Raw genomic sequence first — 17406 nt, forward strand, 5'->3', positions numbered from 1 at the left:
TAATTAAGGTTTAGAGTTTATTAAACTTTAGTAGTGGGCCAAGCACATTCATGATTGATAGAGGTGTAAAAATTAAGTTATATGTAAAAAGTCTTAGTCTAGCAGAAAAAAGATTAATGAAAAATCTCTATCTTACATCTACACAAATTAAGCCTAAAGTCTGGTATATATTCAAAGATTCTTTATCTTGTCTGCACAAGAATTTTTTGAATAGTTGCTTTAATATTTAGTCAATGAGTTATGTATTTTGTTATTTTTTCGTTGCATTTATATGCTTGGTATATTAAAATTATTTTACATTTATGACAATCTATATCACATTTTTAAAACCCGGACTGACCCGGCGGGTCGACCCGAGACCCGGCCGACCCGGGCCTGGGACCGGTCCGGGTGTAGGTAAAAACCTACTTGGGAGATGGCCCGGTGAAACCCGGTTAACCAGGCGGGTCGACCCGGGACTCGAGGCACCCAGTCAAACTCGACTGAGACCCGACCTCTTTTTATACATATTAATAGATGTTAAACGACGTCATTTTGACCTTTTAAAAGGTCAAAACGATATAGAACAACGATGCAAAATTGAGGACACAGACTTATAGAGCAAAACCTAATTAACAAAAGACCAATTTCAATCGCTGAGGAGCAGAAGACGTCTTGGTCTTGATCACTGTTGTTTCTCAAAAACCCATTTCAGTACACACACAAATATACACATACAACTCAAGAGCAAGAGCATATCGTTTGTGAGACCGAAGCCCCGTGATGAGTTCACGGAACCGAATTTTGCTGATGGGTTATCCTGCACGGACCCATTGATTGAGAAACGGAGCGGTGGTAATCCTTAGAAAACCAAGAGGAAAAAACAATGGTAGGAAACTAAATAGTAGCAAGACAACCTTAGAGAACCCAACATCAAAATAAAAGAAAACAAAACTAAGTAAATGAAAAGCAATGGCAGGAAACTAAATTCAGGAAGAACAATGATAGTAATTAAGTAATTTACAGCAAACCCATCTCCAGAAATAAGTCTTCAAGAATCAAGTATGCCAAGAAAAAAAACTAATTTGATATAGAGAGACAAAACACAAGAACACAGAAGATAAAGAGTGAAGACTTGAGGAAGAATAGAGGCAAACGAAGTAATAAAAACAAATGGTGGTTTTGAGAGAGAGAGAGAGAGAGAGAGAAAGTTGTAGAATCAGGTAGAGTTGAGAACTTGAGTTTTGAGAAAAGGCAAAGGGGAGAGAGACTGGGATTGGGGAGTAAGTGATGGCCTGACGGGGAGGCGAGTCGGTTAATTTTTTTTATTTTTATCAAACTTGTAAAATCGATTTGAATTTACTGATTTAACTGAATTTGATTAAATTTACTGATTTTCAAGTTTTTAATCTAATTTTGCATATTACATATATATATATATATATATTAATTTATAAAATCATATTTTATAAGTCAATTCATGATTTTGACAACTCAATTAAAATGCATTGTATTTAAAATCCAACACGTAGAATAACTACAAAAGATGCAAGGAACCATGCTTGTTGATTGTTTCTAAGGAAATCAAGAGAGCCAAGTCCGCCACCAGCACCACCAGAAATTGTCTGCTGGACAAGTTCCAAATCAATAACACCAGCAAACACTATACAGTTAATACATAATGAAAACCTTCTAAAATCTGAAGTTTAACCTCAGGAAACAAATTCAATGGAGATGAATTAGGTGCTCCAAATGCAGGTGAAGGGGCAGCTGGAGCTGCACCTGTTTCAGAAGCCTGATCTGCAGGAAAACTAGCCACTGGGACAGCAACTTCCGCTGTTTCTGGAATGCCCTGAAGACAGAACACTGGTTTCAGTGCTAATTCTATGCAAAGACTGTAACAGGCTACACACTAAATTTAGACTTACCGAGTACAAGTAATCCACTGCCCGCTCTGGGTTATTATAGGCAGCTCGAAGTGCACGAGTAACTGTTTCTTTATTCCAGGTTCCTGTAAGGACTATGGACACCACCTATCTCCATATTGGTGTGATATTATCCACTTTGAGCCTAAACCCTCATGGATTTGCTCTTAGGTTATACCCAGAAGGCCTCACACCAATAAAGATATTTATCCATCCTTATATACCCATGATCCTCCCCACTTCTAGCCAATATAGGAGTTTGGTCGTATACCCAACAGTTCCAACCCCATGTCCATTATTTGCTGAATAGTCTGCTCCAAATTACTACCAGCAACTAAATTGGAAGCAGCTTGACCATAAGTATCACTCTGTGCACTGCAGACATGGTATTATCACCATTAGAATAGTCAAGAACTAAAGCTGTGGATTGCGGGTTACAGATTTATTAACAAAGTAGATTTTATAAAATATACTCCACAAGATCTCAGATGGTTAGCCCACTCTTACTACACAAAATGCAAAGCAAGAACTACATCAAACTGATGTGGATCACGCACTTACAACATGCACATATGAGTAATATTTAGGTGTCAATATTAAAAGACAAGAAACCCAGCCTTTTCTTTTTAGGAAATGCTAATGGCTATACTAAGAAATAAAGAGAAAAGGTGTACTCTAAGAAATTGTCAGAAGAAGATTTCCTTATGTTAGACATGCAGACTGCTATTCCATGTGTAAGGGGGAGAACATGCATTAGACCACTCAAATCAATTTTGGTATTGACAGATATGCTCTCTCCTTGAACGCATTATCCAAGAACTAAAGGTGGCAAAACTCAAACTAGCTACAAGTTACCAAACTGATCTCTCTATTTTACCCAGCATTAAAAATAAAAAGTCTAATCTGCCTTTTTATAGAAAATTGCATGAGCCTAGGATGATGCTTTAAATGCACTTTAGCCTCTTATATTCAGGACATCTCACACTAACAAGTGATGCACTCTTTGAGTCCCTGCAGTGACATATTTAATATATAAAAAAGATGAATTCAGTTATTCCAGAATACTTAAGCACTGAAAATATTTGTGGTAAAATTAAACTCACGGTGCTTGAGCATCAGGTGCAGGAGTCGAAATTGAAGTTGGTGTGAAAAGGTTTATAAAAAAGAATAGAAATAAATACAAGAGCAAGATATACCAGAAGAAAAGTGGAAAACAAAGGGTGAAAATACCTGGGTGGATGAAGTACCGGTTGTGCCTGTTTTACTCTGTATAGATAGCATATAGATGGAAGAACATGTTAAGGTTCAAGCAACCAAATGAAGCATTAAATCATAAAGTCCACGATAGCGCATGCAGTTCGTGAATAAAACAAATATTAAAAAAGATGCTGACTACAAATACTGATAAACACAAGCTAATGTGCTTGCAAACGCTTCATGCAGCTTCTAATGATATATTAATTGTGATATTTTTTGACAAGAGAAACTTTGATAAATAAAAATTGAGTTTTTAGATGTTTTTTCATAGGTATGATGTTATTAGTTTTTTAAGGTTTTAATTTATAACAAGCTATGTTAACCTTCGCTCTTGTGTTCTAATGGTTTTAGATGGAGATTGTAAATAATATATATTATAACTCAATAATTTTTTGTAGTTAGTTGAGGTGTATTGTTAAATAACTATAGTTGGAAAAAAATCACAAAAGCAAAACAAGACGTACTTAAATAGAAAGGGATGAGGAGGTTTTCTCTCTCGAAAGAGATGTCCAAAGCTAGTATATATGTTGTTTCCATCTAAGTTAGTTGCTATTATTGAAAATCTTGGTGATGCGATCCATGATGAGATACTCTTTGTAGGAATGATATAGTATGGTAGGTGATAAGTTTTAGTGTAGGGCTATTTTCATGTGATGTGTTGAGATTTTTTAAAGTGTTTGGATAGCCCGAAACAAACTTTTATTCAAGAAACAAGTTATAATTTAGTCTTGTAATTATAATCTTACTTTCTACTGTGTTGCTCAATGGATTAAGAGGAGTACTTTCAATTTTACCTATACAGGCAATGACTTGATGGGATGTTCTAATAGTATTTTGTTGTTTTCTAATAAACATGTTTAGCTTTCAATTTTTTTTTCCTTTCCTTTTCTATTGTAAGCTTTTTTTATTTGTCATCCTTTTAATGACGTTGTTTTAATAATGCATCTCGATTACCATATATATATAAAAAGATTCGTGATGAGACGACCTATACAAAGATATTGTGTTAGGGATCAATGATAAAATGATCTATGATGGGGTTGCCCATGTATAAAAAGATATTTATGGTAAATAACAATTTTTCACTGAAATCTGAACTTGAGAACGAGTTCTTCTATCCGGGAATACCATTGTATATCTTTTTTTTTTTGGAAAATACATACTTTTCTTAGTTGATTTTATGTTTCTTCTATTTTTATTTTCCTATTCTATATTATTATGTTTTCTTAATTGTCTTTCCTATTCCAAGGGAGTAACTTTTCTACTTTATTTTTCATATCCAATATTAGTAGAGGTTTTTTTTTTCTATATAAAAAATTATAATAGCCTTTTAGTAATTAAGACTTAAATAAATAAAAATTAAATATTTTAGGTATTTTTCTTGTTCTTTAAATATTTTAACTTGTAATTCGCTTCTGTCTGTGTTAGTTCTATATTCTCGGACTAAAAATGAAAGATCTATTTGGTATATATAGTAATGTTAATTATACTATTATATTTTTTTAACCAAAGAGACTGGATGAGTGATTAATGAGACATTCTTTCTTTCTCGATTTTTACCAGTTTGAATCTTGAGACCAATACTCAAGGCACTTATTTTTTCTAGATATATCAGACCAATACGGAGAATAAACCTTAAAATCATCTGAGATGAATAATTAGCCTTAATTAATACATAAGTTAGCTCAATGACCATCAAATAAAAAATTAATAAAATGTTTTTATATTTCAGTTATTTTATTTATTATATAAAATGAGACTATCTAGAATTATACGAGAGTTCATCCCTCTTATATATGCAAGAATATCACTGAGCTTCTGCAGGCTCCTTAGTAATTAAGTGATGTACTGATAGTATTTTCACTCAAGACATTAACGAAAACATAACAGATTATCCTTAAAAGCCTTGTGATTTAATTACTTTAAAAGTACTAAAGCAGATAAAAATAAAATCCAAAACAACTAAAATCATAGCAATACTTAGGCTCTACAATATCTCAGGGTTTCAAGCAGGAGGCACGATCAGAAACGGATCCAGAGAAAGTAAGTCATCATATGACACCACTTTGCTATTCGCAACTGAGCCAAATGATGCAGCATTCTATGCTGAGTCATTTGGGTGGTGTAAGATGCTTAGGACTGGAATTCAAGTTGTCAGCAGTCTTTTAAATCCCATTTTAGCAGCAAGCATATTATCATGAGTAATTGCAATTTAATTTCTGACTTCTTTATACAGTTATTTTTAAATTCATGCTTTTTCCTGATTCAAATACCATATTATTCTCCTGAGAGTGTTTTATCATTAAAAAGGATTGGCTCGCATGTGGTTGCAGATGATGAAGCCAAAAAACTGAAGCTGTTTTGAGGTCGAGCTCTGATATCCCACAGTGAAGAGCAAAAACATCCTGAAAACCTTTCCTGGTGGGCGAAAGGCTTGACAAGCACCAGCGTACGCTTTGCCGGACCTCCCATCCTTCAAATCAAGGACAGTTCAAATTTGGCCCTTCAACTTTCAAGACTCCTTGGAGCTGGGGCCATGATCGTGCTTCTAAGGTAATCCAAAAACATCAAAAAAAAAAAAAAAGGGAGCGGGGGCACAAACTAATGGTGCCCAAGTCTTAACCTTCGAAGACTACATGAGGCTGCCCTTTTATGTTGTTGTATTGTGCTTGTTTTCACCTTGTACAGATATTGTTAAAGTGGAGACTCATTTGTAAGAATTACAGTACTCCTTTTGTTTCTTTAAATCAAATTGATTAAAAACTTCATCCGTGTCAAGAATTAAAAACGATAATTAGAGGTAAATATTTCAATTTTATTGAAGATGTATAGCAAGTCCAAAAATAATATTCAGATCATAGCACTTACTGTAAATAAAATTTAATATTTCAGGATGAATAGCATTACTCAAAATGTTAATCATTTCCTTATTTACCTCCTGTATAAATGATGTGATTCTTCTCGTTTGGAGAAAAAAAAGAAGAAGAGATGGATTTATGTAGCAATCCTTACATAAAACACAAATTTCCACATCCAGATAAAAATGAAAAAAATCTACAATTAGACCACTAGAAACTGACCCCATGGCAACCCTAATCTCCCCCTTCATGAATAAATATGGCTCAAGCCACTTCTGAATCAGTTTAGTTTATGCAATTGGTGGATATAATTTCCAAATCTACAACCAAATCCGAGTAACTTGATGAGATGATTCAATTATACAAGTCTTAAATCAAATTAGACCCTAAGTAGATCCGACAATTATAATCTGAATATCCAAAGTAATATTTTTTTTTTTAAGGTCACATAATCATCTCATGGTAAAATAATTGCATTAGAGATTCAGAAATTCAAGGACAGCCAAAGTAAATAATGTTAAACCACTCTTATTAGCAGCCAAGTGACCACTCCTCTTTGAGAGGAAAGTTTAGATGTGAAAGAATGGGAGTAACAATGGTTTAAAGGACAGTTCTACGATGCTATTTGGTGATTAATTTGGCCTAAAATTAGAGTTAGAGTTGCAGGGGGGAGTGGATTGACTTGCTTATAGTCAACTCAAGCTATCAGTTTTTTCATTTGAAAAAAAAACATCAACATCAATATTATTTTGTTAAAAAAAAATCAAAGTAAAATTCAATTCAAACCGAGATTTGAATTATCAAGATATTTATCGAGTTGAGTTTTATAATTATAATTTAAAAATTTTAACTATAATTTATACTGATAAGGTGAGAATAACTTTAAATTAGACTATTCTACATTTTTCTTTATATGTTTAATAGTAGTAATCTCAAAGGGATCTAGAGTGGGGAATTTTATTAAATGAACTGAGGAAAATAAATAAATTTATATGGTTAATTAGTGGAACAAATATGATGATGGAAAGAAAAATTATGGTGTAGAACTGTTTAAGAGTATAATAGCCTTGCCTTTAAAGTATTTTTTAAAACTATATTTACCTTGAAAAAATATCAAAACGATATTTTTTTAATATTTTTTAATAATTTTAATGTGTTGATATAAAAAAAATCTAAAAAAAATATTTTGATTTATTTTAAAATTAAAAATACTTTTAAAAAATAATTTATACCATCATATCAAACAATCACTAATAAAATGTATTTAGTGCAAGTTTTATTATTATTATATATATATATAGTCTAATTTATATTTTTCATTTTATTGTTTTGAAAATAAGCATTTCATCTTGTTTTTTAGGTTGCTTTTAATTAGTGATTTGGAATAAAAAGGACATAAATGTACTACACGCTTTTAAATTTAAGTTCTTTGTATTAATTTAATATAATTTATATACTTTCTTTATTTTAATTTAAAGTTGGTACAAAAATTAAATTATATATATATTATGAACAATATATAATAAGATATAATGTTTATTATTATACATATAGATATTCATAATAGTTTATATATTTACAATAACAAAAAAAAAAGAGTAAATGTAAGTTTGTTACAGAAAATGCCGTCGATGGAAACAGGGCAAAAATGAGCAACAAATTTACCTTTTCTGTTGAACTGGTAGCCGCCGTAACTCAATTTCCTTGCATCCAAAAACCCTAATTCTCAGTCATCAATGCATTTTTGCTTCCAAAGACCATGAGCAGCACTTAGCCATGAGAAGCCTGCTGCTTTCTCTGCTTCAAAAACGTTTCTTGAATACATCACCACCACTACCCACTGCCCCATCATCACCCTCATTTACTGTTCAGTACCTCATTAACTCATGTGGGCTTTCCTTGCAGTCAGCTCGTTCTGTTTCCAAAAAGTTCCAAATCGATGAACAGAATCTCCAAAAGCCCCTTTCCGTTATCCAACTTTTGAAATCTCACGATTTTAAGGATGCCCACATTGCCAAAATGATCGAAAAGCGACCACGATTGCTTCACTGCAGTACACAAGACAATTTGAAGCCCAAATTCGACTTCTTCATCAAGAATGGATTCGTGGGTCGACTTCTCCCTGAGTTATTGGTTTCAGATCCGGTAATTTTGACAAGGAACTTGGGTTCTCGTATTAAGCCATGTTTTAAGCTCTTGAAGTCATATGTACAGAGTCGTGAAGGCGTTGTAGCTCTTCTTAAGCGTGCTCCGTTTTTTTTATCGTATGGTTCCATGGACTCAATGCGACTAAATATTGATTTGTTGGTAAAAGAGGGTGTGGCTGCTGATAGGATTGCAAAACTGTTGATCTGGCAACCAAGAAGTATACTCTATAAGCCTGATAGGATAGTTTATGCGCTAAATGCTCTTAAGAACCTGGGACTTCAGCCAGGGGATAAACCCTTTATACAGGCTCTTAGCGTGAGGATACAATCGAATGACACGGCTTGGAAGAAGAAAATTGAAGTTATCAAGAGTTTGGGCTGGAGTGAAGAGGAGGTTTTGAGGAGTTTTAAACGACACCCGCCATTATTTGGATACTCAGAGAAGAAAATCAGGACTGCAATGGATTTCTTTATCAACACTATGGAGTTGGAACGACAATTTATAATAAACAGTCCCAATTTTCTTGGGATGTCAATTGATAAAAGGATTCGTCCAAGGTATAACGTTATCAAGGTTTTGGAATCAAAGGAACTGATTAAAAGAGATAAGAAGATTAGTACTTTGTTGTCATTAAGTGAGAAAAATTTCTGGGCGAATTATGTCATCAAGTATGCGGACGAGGTCCCAGGTTTACTAGAGATATATGGTGGTGCTGGCAAGGCAAAATAGATGGTCACTTGATTGAAAATGAAGCAAGTTCACTTTCGCCGTTGCACAAGCAGTAGGAGATGTTAGTAAGTTTGTATTTCTAAATCTCAATCGAATATGTTGTTTCATTGTTGTGTCCTTTCCAATTGTAGTTTCTTAAAGTTGTCTCATGGTGGAGTTTTTGTTTGAGATCTTTTAATGCCCATTCTAACACTAGCTACTGAATGTTGAGTGTATTGCTGACACGAGAACTTGAAAAGTTCCCGACTGAACTCTGTTTCCAGGCTTAAAAACTCCGCACATCATGTCTTAAATATCTAGTTAGCATAATTATCTCTTGATAAAATGGTTGCTTTGTGAAAATGTGTAATTTTTCACAAATAAATGGGCATTAAACTGAATGATGTGATGCACTTGATATTGGTGAATATATTAGGCATAAGAAAGTATTCAGTTGATTTATCTCTCTCCCAGAAACCCACACAAGTCTGGTGGAGTAAATCCCAACTATTATCTCCGCATGCCTCTAGAACATGTAACCTGCAAATAATATGCATGTTCTGCTGTCCCAGAATCATGACTCACAATAAATTATAAGAAGCTCCGAGACTAAATCAGCTTTATTTGCACAGAACTGATGGAAGGATTGCGTTGGAAAGCACCTAATGGGTATCAGAATGGGGTTTGCTGGCTTGAATGACCTTTGAAGGAGAGGACTGTCCATTGGATCACAATGAAACTTAAAGGAGAATGAAAGTAGCTTGGCATGTCTGAATATGGCGATGAGGAGTGGTGAAAATGGTGGGATCATTTCATTATTCAGGCACGCTCATGGCTTTGGTTTCATGAAAGAGGGGGCACCAGATATTAGAAATGTAAGGCAAGTAGCTCTGTTTATCTGGTATAAGAAATTACAAACACTAGCAATTGTTTTTGACAAACTCGAAAAGGTTGCTGCAGAATCATTTAGCTTTTTTCTGTGGAGAGACAGATTTTAGCCTTCTGCTTGTTGTAAAACAAAAATGCATGGGTTTTGTTTTGCAGTTAGGTAAAGAAATCACTGTTCGTGAGTTTATCATTGATCAGTTAATGATCATGTTCATGGAGGCATGTCTCGTAGATGTTGAGTTCGTACATTGCGTGGACTAGGCTACTCATTAACTGTTTTTGTTAAATAACACTACAACTTCTTAGCACCTGATTGTTTCTTATTTGATTAATATTTTTTGTACCAGTAGTTTTGAATCTATGTTTTCGCCAATGACACTACGCATTGGCAGACATCTCGTCAATTCAACAGATTGTTTACTCCTGAGGTAGCAATTGATGCTGGATACTATAGGGTTCACCTTTAGGTGCTGTAGGTGATGTGTACATGGTTGTGCCGGGTTTCTCCAGGCATCTCTTTAACAATAAAATCAGTTTTTTTACTGAAAAGCTTCGCTTTTGTGATGTTCAAGAAATGTTCCCTCGGGTTTGATAGGTGACTGAGAATCCCAATCGACTGTCTACTCTAAGATGCTTCCTCTTCACCATGCAATCTCGCTTTCCTAGTAGAAGCATTCAACTGGGCGAAGAAGGTTCTGTGTATAGTAAACTGGGCATATGGGAAATCAAAGCTCTCTGCCATAGATGCATTCCAGACTCGTTTACTAATAAAACACAACAGAAAACACCATGGAAATCACAAGATAACAAAATTGAAAATGAACCTGTCTTGAAAACCCACAGCCGGGAAAGCCACAAGGATCGTCTCTATTACATGACACTTTAGATTCTCTATTGCACCGCATTTTGGATACGAACCTATCAATTGGTAAGCTCCATAATGGCAGAAACTATGTCTCCATCTGCAGCCTTCAAAGCTTTCACAGCCTTTGACCTGGAGACTCCTGCCTGGGTCATCACTAATTCAATATCCTTTGGCTCCACTCCGGTTTCATCTACCTCTTCATCATCCTGAGCTATGGCTGAAGTCTCAGGTTTTGAAATGACATGACTGAGATCAGGAGCCTTGAACTGCTCTGCTGCCTGAGTTTGTAGCTGGGAACTCAGGTCTTCGATCTTAGCCTCTCCAAAGATCACATATGTGTCAGATGCTGGGCTCTTGAAAACATCAGGTTTGGAGATAACAAACAAGATCTGGTTTAAGTGGTATCCAATGTTAGGAGCTAGCAAACAAAAGAAAATATATAAAAGCAGAGTTTTTATGAGTAGAACGCAATATGAATCAATCAAAATGAAAAGCTTACATTCTTGCTCTTTTTTACTGTAACCCGACTAACACCAGGGATAGTTTTCATTCCAAGCTTCAACATTGCTTTACGACTCTTCTTTTCACTTCGGCTTTGTTTTGATCTACCACCCACATCTCCATCTTGTTGTCCTGTGAACAAAAAAGAGGGAGAGAAAGGAGGAAAATCATTAGAACAAATATAAAAAAAAAAAAAAAAACTAGATAAGAAATAAGCTGCAGAATAGATTGTAGTCAATGACGAGGCAGCAAGCCACTTTAGGGGTTCATACATAACAAAAATCCACAAGATTTGTGTCACACACTAATCAAGAATTACAATCCAAGGTTGTTCATTGTACAGCGTTGAACATTTCTCAAACCAAACCTGAAGTCCTTGAGATATCTTTATTCTACCTCTTGATACTTTTGTTCAGATCCCATAACAGATATGTCAAACTAATAAAAAAAAGGGCTTGTGGATGCATATGCAGGTGCCTTGAAATGTTTCCTCTTCATTTATTTGTCTTCAAGTGAATAAATATGCCAAGAAAAATGTGCTGCTCGTGAAAATCAACTGATCGAATATCAATACCAATTGACAAAGTTGAAGAATGGAAATCAATATCAGGAGCTTCCATAACCTCTTGTGCACTCTTAACAGCAGTAGAGGCTAAGTCAAGTCTCATAGTGTCCTTTTCCTCTCCAAGAGCAATGTGCTACATCAAGATTTCAACTCTACCAGGTGTGACAGCTAAAAATTAAAATCACCTTAAATCCTAGTGCCAGTCATTACATGGTTTAATACTTCAAATAACCAAGGAAATAAATTATGTTTAAGTTATACTAGCCAAAATATATATATAAAAAATAACACCACTTTTTCCATCGCATATTATACTAGATACTTGCAGGATGTTAAAATATTTTGACATAGTGGATGACTGCCCTGTCAATAATACAGCCTAAATCCTAGGAGAGGTGGTGCAATATTTAGAGACTGCAGATAATACAAAAACCCAAGAGCCATGACTTCTATTCCAGAGAAATGTTCTGCATCAACTCACACGCAGACATGCACAAAACTTCATGCATCATATTCAAAGAATTCAGAATCATTAACTACACCAATATATGCATGAAAAGTGTACTTCTTATGCAAAATCCATCGATGCAAGTAAAAACCACAGCACAAAAATCCATTAAAAAAAGAAAATAAAAAGAAAAGAGTATAAAGCAACAAAGTAAAACCAATAAGATTTCAAACAGCAAGAATCTACCTTCAGCTTCATCTTCATCCTTGTCGTCGTCGTCGTCTTCGTCATCCTCATCATCATCCTCTTCATCCTCAACCTCAGGCTTATCAGCCTACACACAAAAACAGAGAGAAGGGGGTAGGTTTTAGATAGTTTCCGCATTTTAATTAGCATACTATAAATCAAACAAGATATGTCATCAATTCATCATAAGATTTTCAAACAAGTTACATTCAACACATATGAGAATTAAAGAGATCTATTCAAATCCTCGTTTATCATCCACAAATTCACACCCAAATTCCCAATATCCAACAAAAGTTCAAAGAGAAACAAATCCCATTAACATTTTAACCCAATATCACGCCCCCTCCCATTAAATAAAACATCAAGCCTTCACACATACCCAGCAAGACCCCTCATCTACATAAAGTGTTGAAGAATTAATATAGATTACATCAGATCTAACACAAACAGAATCACCATAAACAACAAATAAAATATAAAAAGAGCAGAAACCCATTAAAGATCTACCAAAAAAATAATCAATAGAGCCCCAGAAATGAAAGGAATACATCGAAAGTCAACAACTTTAGATCCCGCTATATGCATCCATACAAATATCTAAAAAAATTTCTAGAGAGAGATTACTTCAAGAATCTTTTGAACTTCAAGCTGGGCAGCAAGGAGCTCTTCTTGAGTCTGGGCAGTCATGATTTCTTGATACTTTTTCTGCAGATAGAGAGAAGGACTGTGAAAGTGTGCGTCAAGTTTGTAGACAAAAACCCTAAAACCCTTTAGTATTTACTTGTTGCTAGAGCCCGTTTATTTTTTTAAAAAAAAAAAGTTATAGTAAACATTTAAATTTTTCTCTTAAAACTAATTTTTTATATATTTTTTTTATATTGTGTTAAAAATAAATTTTAAAAAATAAAAAAATTATTATTTTAATATATTTTTAAATAAAAAATACTTTAAAAAATAATTATTATTATAATAATAAACAAGATCTAATACATCATTTTGTTGGTAAAGTAGTAACATGCTTTTTCAATGTTTTCAACTTGTTTTTTATTTAATTAAGATATTTTTAAAGATTTTAATATAATATTATTAAAAAATAAAAATATAAAAAATATTATTTTATATATTTTAAGTTGAAAGTTATTTTATAAAAACATGTTTATCGTATTACTAAACATATTGATATTATAGTACCCAGTACTTTTAAAAGTATTTTTATATTAAAATTATTTAAAAATGATTATTTTAATATATTTAAGAAATAAAATATATTTTTAAAGTTTATTTAAAAAAAAAAATCACCGCAATTTTAAACACTGACTCGGTAAAATTGTCATGGTTAGTTCAAATGTGAATAAGGGCTTTATGCCCTTTCTCCCTTCACAATAACACCACTATATATTTACCAATATAAATATTGCATTGCATGCTTTTTTTTTCTTTTTTTTTACCAGTATAAATATGACCTTTTTCTTTGTATTTTTAATTTTGGAACACCCAAAAAATAAAGGGTTACCAATATATATATATATATATATATATATATATATATATGCCAATATAAATATTGCATGCTTTTCTTTTATTTTTATTTTTTATGTATGTGATCAATATATATATTGTTATTTATTTATTTATTTTTATTCATAAATTTGCGAAGACAACTATATCCCATCTCTTTTGCTTATACAACAACGCCACAAATAAATCACAAATCTACAAACACCAAAACTATGACAAGCACGAAAATCAAGAAAAGAAGATCATGGAAAAAACAAGTAAAATATTTGGCTCAAGAATTCCTAAATTATATCGATTTATTTAAAATAAAATAAAAACATTCTTTTAGATCATTGCAGCAAACCCATAACACAAAACTTGAAAATTAATTAATTAATATTTATTATTTCAAAAAAAAATATAGCAATAGTTAAAAGACTAATTTATTATTTTATATATATAATTGATACTATAAGAATTATTTTTTTAATTACATAAAATAAATTATAATTAACTCAAGTTTGGTATACTTAGACATGGTTGGTATTTGAGAAATAAATACACATTATGTTTGTCCTAATTAGTGGGGGTTAAGACATTAAAATTGAGCCCACCTCCGATTCTGTACACGGCATCAATTTTTTTCCTTACCGCTACTATTTTAAGATCAAGATCGATACTTGATTGTGAGTCAAGCAATCCCGGTCTTAAATCTAATCTAGCATATAAATATAGTGATTCATTGATTAGTAACGGAGTTTAGATCGAGTTTTATTTAAATCGATTTGGAAATTGACTTCGTCAAACTTGATTGATATGGTTGACCCAACCAGACTAATTTTAAATTTTTAATCAACTATTTACCTTCCTTGTTCATTATATTATTCACATTGCAATTACCATTAAAATAGAGTGAACCTCCAACTCTATACATGTTATTAATTATTTTACCACTTGATCAATGCTTAATTGTAAACCAAGCAATCTCATAATTAAACAACCTGATAAGTTGATACAGTAATTCATTGATCAATAATCTAGTCTAGGTGATATAGACTAGATTACTTTGAATTACTTTGAAATTACTTTGAAAGTTGACTTGGTCAAACTCGGTTTAATATAGTTACCCAACCAAGTCAACTTTAATTTTTTTACCACCTATTTACCTCCCTTGTTCTTATGGAATAATTTTATGTCAAGATATATCGGTCATGCTCCGTGGGCTGAGTTGATTAATGGGATACCAAGTAAATGTTTTCATGATTCAAGCATGTTAGAGGAGATATGTTCCAAAGTGTTCCTAACATAGATGTCATCTTAGCGGGTGTTTTTGCAGTAAATTATGCCTTTTAAATTGCTTTTCACCTGAAAAAAAAAACATTAAATTGATAATTTTGTACATGTTTTTTTTTATGTTATTAATGTATTGATATTAAAAATTAAAAAAATCTACAAAAAAAATATTTTTATATATTTTCATTTGAAAAACATCTTACATCACAATATCAAACACACACTAAAGATAATGTCCATTCTTTAATCCTTTAAATGGGACTCAAAAAGAATTTTCTTTCTTGGTAGTTTGGAACCCTTTGTAACTAAAAGAAATTTTATGATACTCAAACTATAACAATCAATACTTATATCGTAGGAGAGATAAATATAAGCGAGAGAGAAATAGAAAAAAAAAATTGAGAAAGAGAAAAATTCTTATAGTTTTTTTATAGGTTTTAAAGTAATTTTTTCTATATATATAATATCTTTGTAAATATTAATAGTTGCAAGTTAAGCATTATAGAATTACCTCAAGTAAAATTGAGACAAGCTGTTCCACTGAGCTCAAAGATCTAGGGTCCTCAAATTCACATTGTAGACTTAACTTTTTTTTAATTACTAGGCTAGCTTGTTAGATAAAATCCTAGTTAATATAGAAATTCTTGATTAAAAAAGATTTGTGTTAAACTATTTTTTTTTATTAGAATCCTTGTTTAATTAGATAGTTATATTCCATGTTAGATTATGATAGCTAGAGGAAGAACCTCTCTATAAATATAAGAGTCAATACATTCAGAAAATAATGTGTCGAGAAAAGAGGATGTGTGTTAAAAGTTGAATATCAATTAATAAAGCTTGAGAGGTTTTAAATACTTGTATGTATTTTATTTCTAACAATTGGTACCAAAGCTTGGATTTAGTGTTTCCAACAATTTATGAAGTTATTGGATTGATATAGAACATGTGAAGTTGCTGATCTAGATTGATTTACTCGTGTAACTTGTTAGAATTTGTTGCTGGCTATTTCTTTCTTCTTTTTTTTGTTGCCATCGACTTGATAAATTAAAAAAAGATTAATGGAGCATAATATGTGCAACTATTGTTGTGAATAAACTTGTTGGTGGTTCAATTTGTTTACTATTGTTGTCATGTACTAAACCAATGGTTAACTACTCAAGGGATTTAACTTGCTGCAAGAAATCACTCAAGGGTATGCAATGTTGATTAATTTAGGGCTCGTGATTTGAGGGTTGTTGCTTCAAGAAAACTAAAGCTATTGTTTTTTTTATCTTAAAGGGATAAAAGGTGACAAGTCTCCTAGTTATGAAGAAAAATCTTTGAAACCTAACACTTTGTTTTGATTATGCGGTAACAGCTATTAAAAAATCAAAATATTTGGGTGAGATGTCAATTGATGAACTACTAGATTCATTAGCAGCGTATGTATGAACATCATTTGAATTTAAAAAAGTAAGCAATAGCCATCAAAGATGCATTGCATTCTTAGTTGAACATGATGACCAAGGAAGGAATCTTAAACAAAAATGAGCATAATCAACATGGTCATAGTAGCAAAGGTAAAGGTGGAAGAAATAATAGATTTAATCAATGGCAATGACACAATAGAAAAACAAATAATAGAGGTGGAGGAAATTTAAATCAACATGACGAGTCTCAAATTTAATGTCATAAATATCATAAGTATGGTCACTACAATAAGGATTGTAAGTCTTGTATTTAATGTCATCACTGCAAAATATTTGGTCATGATCAATATGAGTGTCAGCTTAAAAACTCAAATAATATAAAAGTAAATCCAAATTTATGAAGACTAATAAAGATATTTTTTAGACTTTGTTTTTGGCAAGCCATAGTATAAAAAAGAAAAAAGAGGTGTTTTTATTAATGGCTTATCATATGAACGGGAAAAATAAGAAGGGCAAGTTTAAAATCAAATGGGAGTTAATTGATAAAGAAAAAAGAAGCCAAGAAAGGAAGTTGAATGTGTAGTTGAGAAGAGAAAAAGTTGTTTCTAGGTTGTTCAAAGATAAGCATGATATCCTTAAACTAGGGAAGAAAGCAATATAAGATTAACATAAAAAACATATTAAGCCGCTTAGTTGTAAGTATAAAGATTTCATGAATAAAATGGAGCAAAAATGTTATGAATGGTTCAACAAGATTCATAAGGAACATTTAAACTTCTTATTGGGCTTTAAGATATAGAAGAGAGAATTGGAGAG

At 32.4% G+C, this 17406-nt stretch overlaps 2 protein-coding genes across 4 annotated transcripts; one reads left to right on the forward strand and one right to left on the reverse strand.

Annotated features, from left to right (window-relative positions):
• Nucleotides 1-7622: 7622 nt before the first annotated feature.
• On the forward strand, nucleotides 7623-10110 carry LOC133702063 (transcription termination factor MTERF8, chloroplastic-like). 3 transcript variants are annotated; one of them, XM_062126244.1, is made up of 3 exons: nucleotides 7623-8961; nucleotides 9508-9750; nucleotides 9920-10110. In XM_062126244.1, exon 1 carries the CDS (start codon nucleotides 7796-7798, stop codon nucleotides 8894-8896), a length of 1101 nt encoding a protein of 366 aa, XP_061982228.1. In that variant the 5' UTR covers nucleotides 7623-7795; the 3' UTR covers nucleotides 8897-8961; nucleotides 9508-9750; nucleotides 9920-10110. The 3 variants fall into 3 exon arrangements, with proteins under 3 accessions (XP_061982228.1, XP_061982227.1, XP_061982229.1); XM_062126243.1 differs by having other exon boundaries at nucleotides 9508-10110; XM_062126245.1 differs by having other exon boundaries at nucleotides 7623-8957; nucleotides 9508-10110.
• Nucleotides 10111-10481: 371 nt separating this feature from the next.
• LOC133702064 (nascent polypeptide-associated complex subunit alpha-like protein 1) lies at nucleotides 10482-13175 on the reverse strand. The gene is made up of 4 exons (XM_062126246.1): nucleotides 13016-13175; nucleotides 12389-12476; nucleotides 11128-11261; nucleotides 10482-11017 (listed from the first exon to the last, which is right to left on the reverse strand). The coding sequence occupies exons 1-4, from the start codon at nucleotides 13076-13078 to the stop codon at nucleotides 10685-10687; spliced, it is 618 nt and encodes a 205-aa protein (XP_061982230.1). The 5' UTR covers nucleotides 13079-13175; the 3' UTR covers nucleotides 10482-10684.
• Nucleotides 13176-17406: the final 4231 nt, after the last annotated feature.

This window comes from Populus nigra, chromosome 8 (genome assembly GCF_951802175.1).
Source record: "Populus nigra chromosome 8, ddPopNigr1.1, whole genome shotgun sequence".
NCBI classification, from domain to species: domain Eukaryota; kingdom Viridiplantae; phylum Streptophyta; class Magnoliopsida; order Malpighiales; family Salicaceae; genus Populus; species Populus nigra.

What these genes read in the sequence shown, in the direction of transcription:
- LOC133702063 (XM_062126243.1), top strand. Translation starts at nt 7,796, where the DNA reads ATGAGAAGCCTGCTGCTTTCTCTGCTTCAAAAACGTTTCTTGAATACA.
- LOC133702064 (XM_062126246.1), bottom strand. Translation starts at nt 13,078, where the DNA reads ATGACTGCCCAGACTCAAGAAGAGCTCCTTGCTGCCCAGCTTGAAGTT. An exon ending in AAGTTCAAAAGATTCTTGAA is followed by an intron (nt 12,477 to 13,015) that starts GTAATCTCTCTC and finishes TTTTGTGTGTAG; the next exon opens with GCTGATAAGCCTGAGGTTGA. An exon ending in CAGTAAAAAAGAGCAAGAAT is followed by an intron (nt 11,018 to 11,127) that starts GTAAGCTTTTCA and finishes CACTTAAACCAG; the next exon opens with ATCTTGTTTGTTATCTCCAA.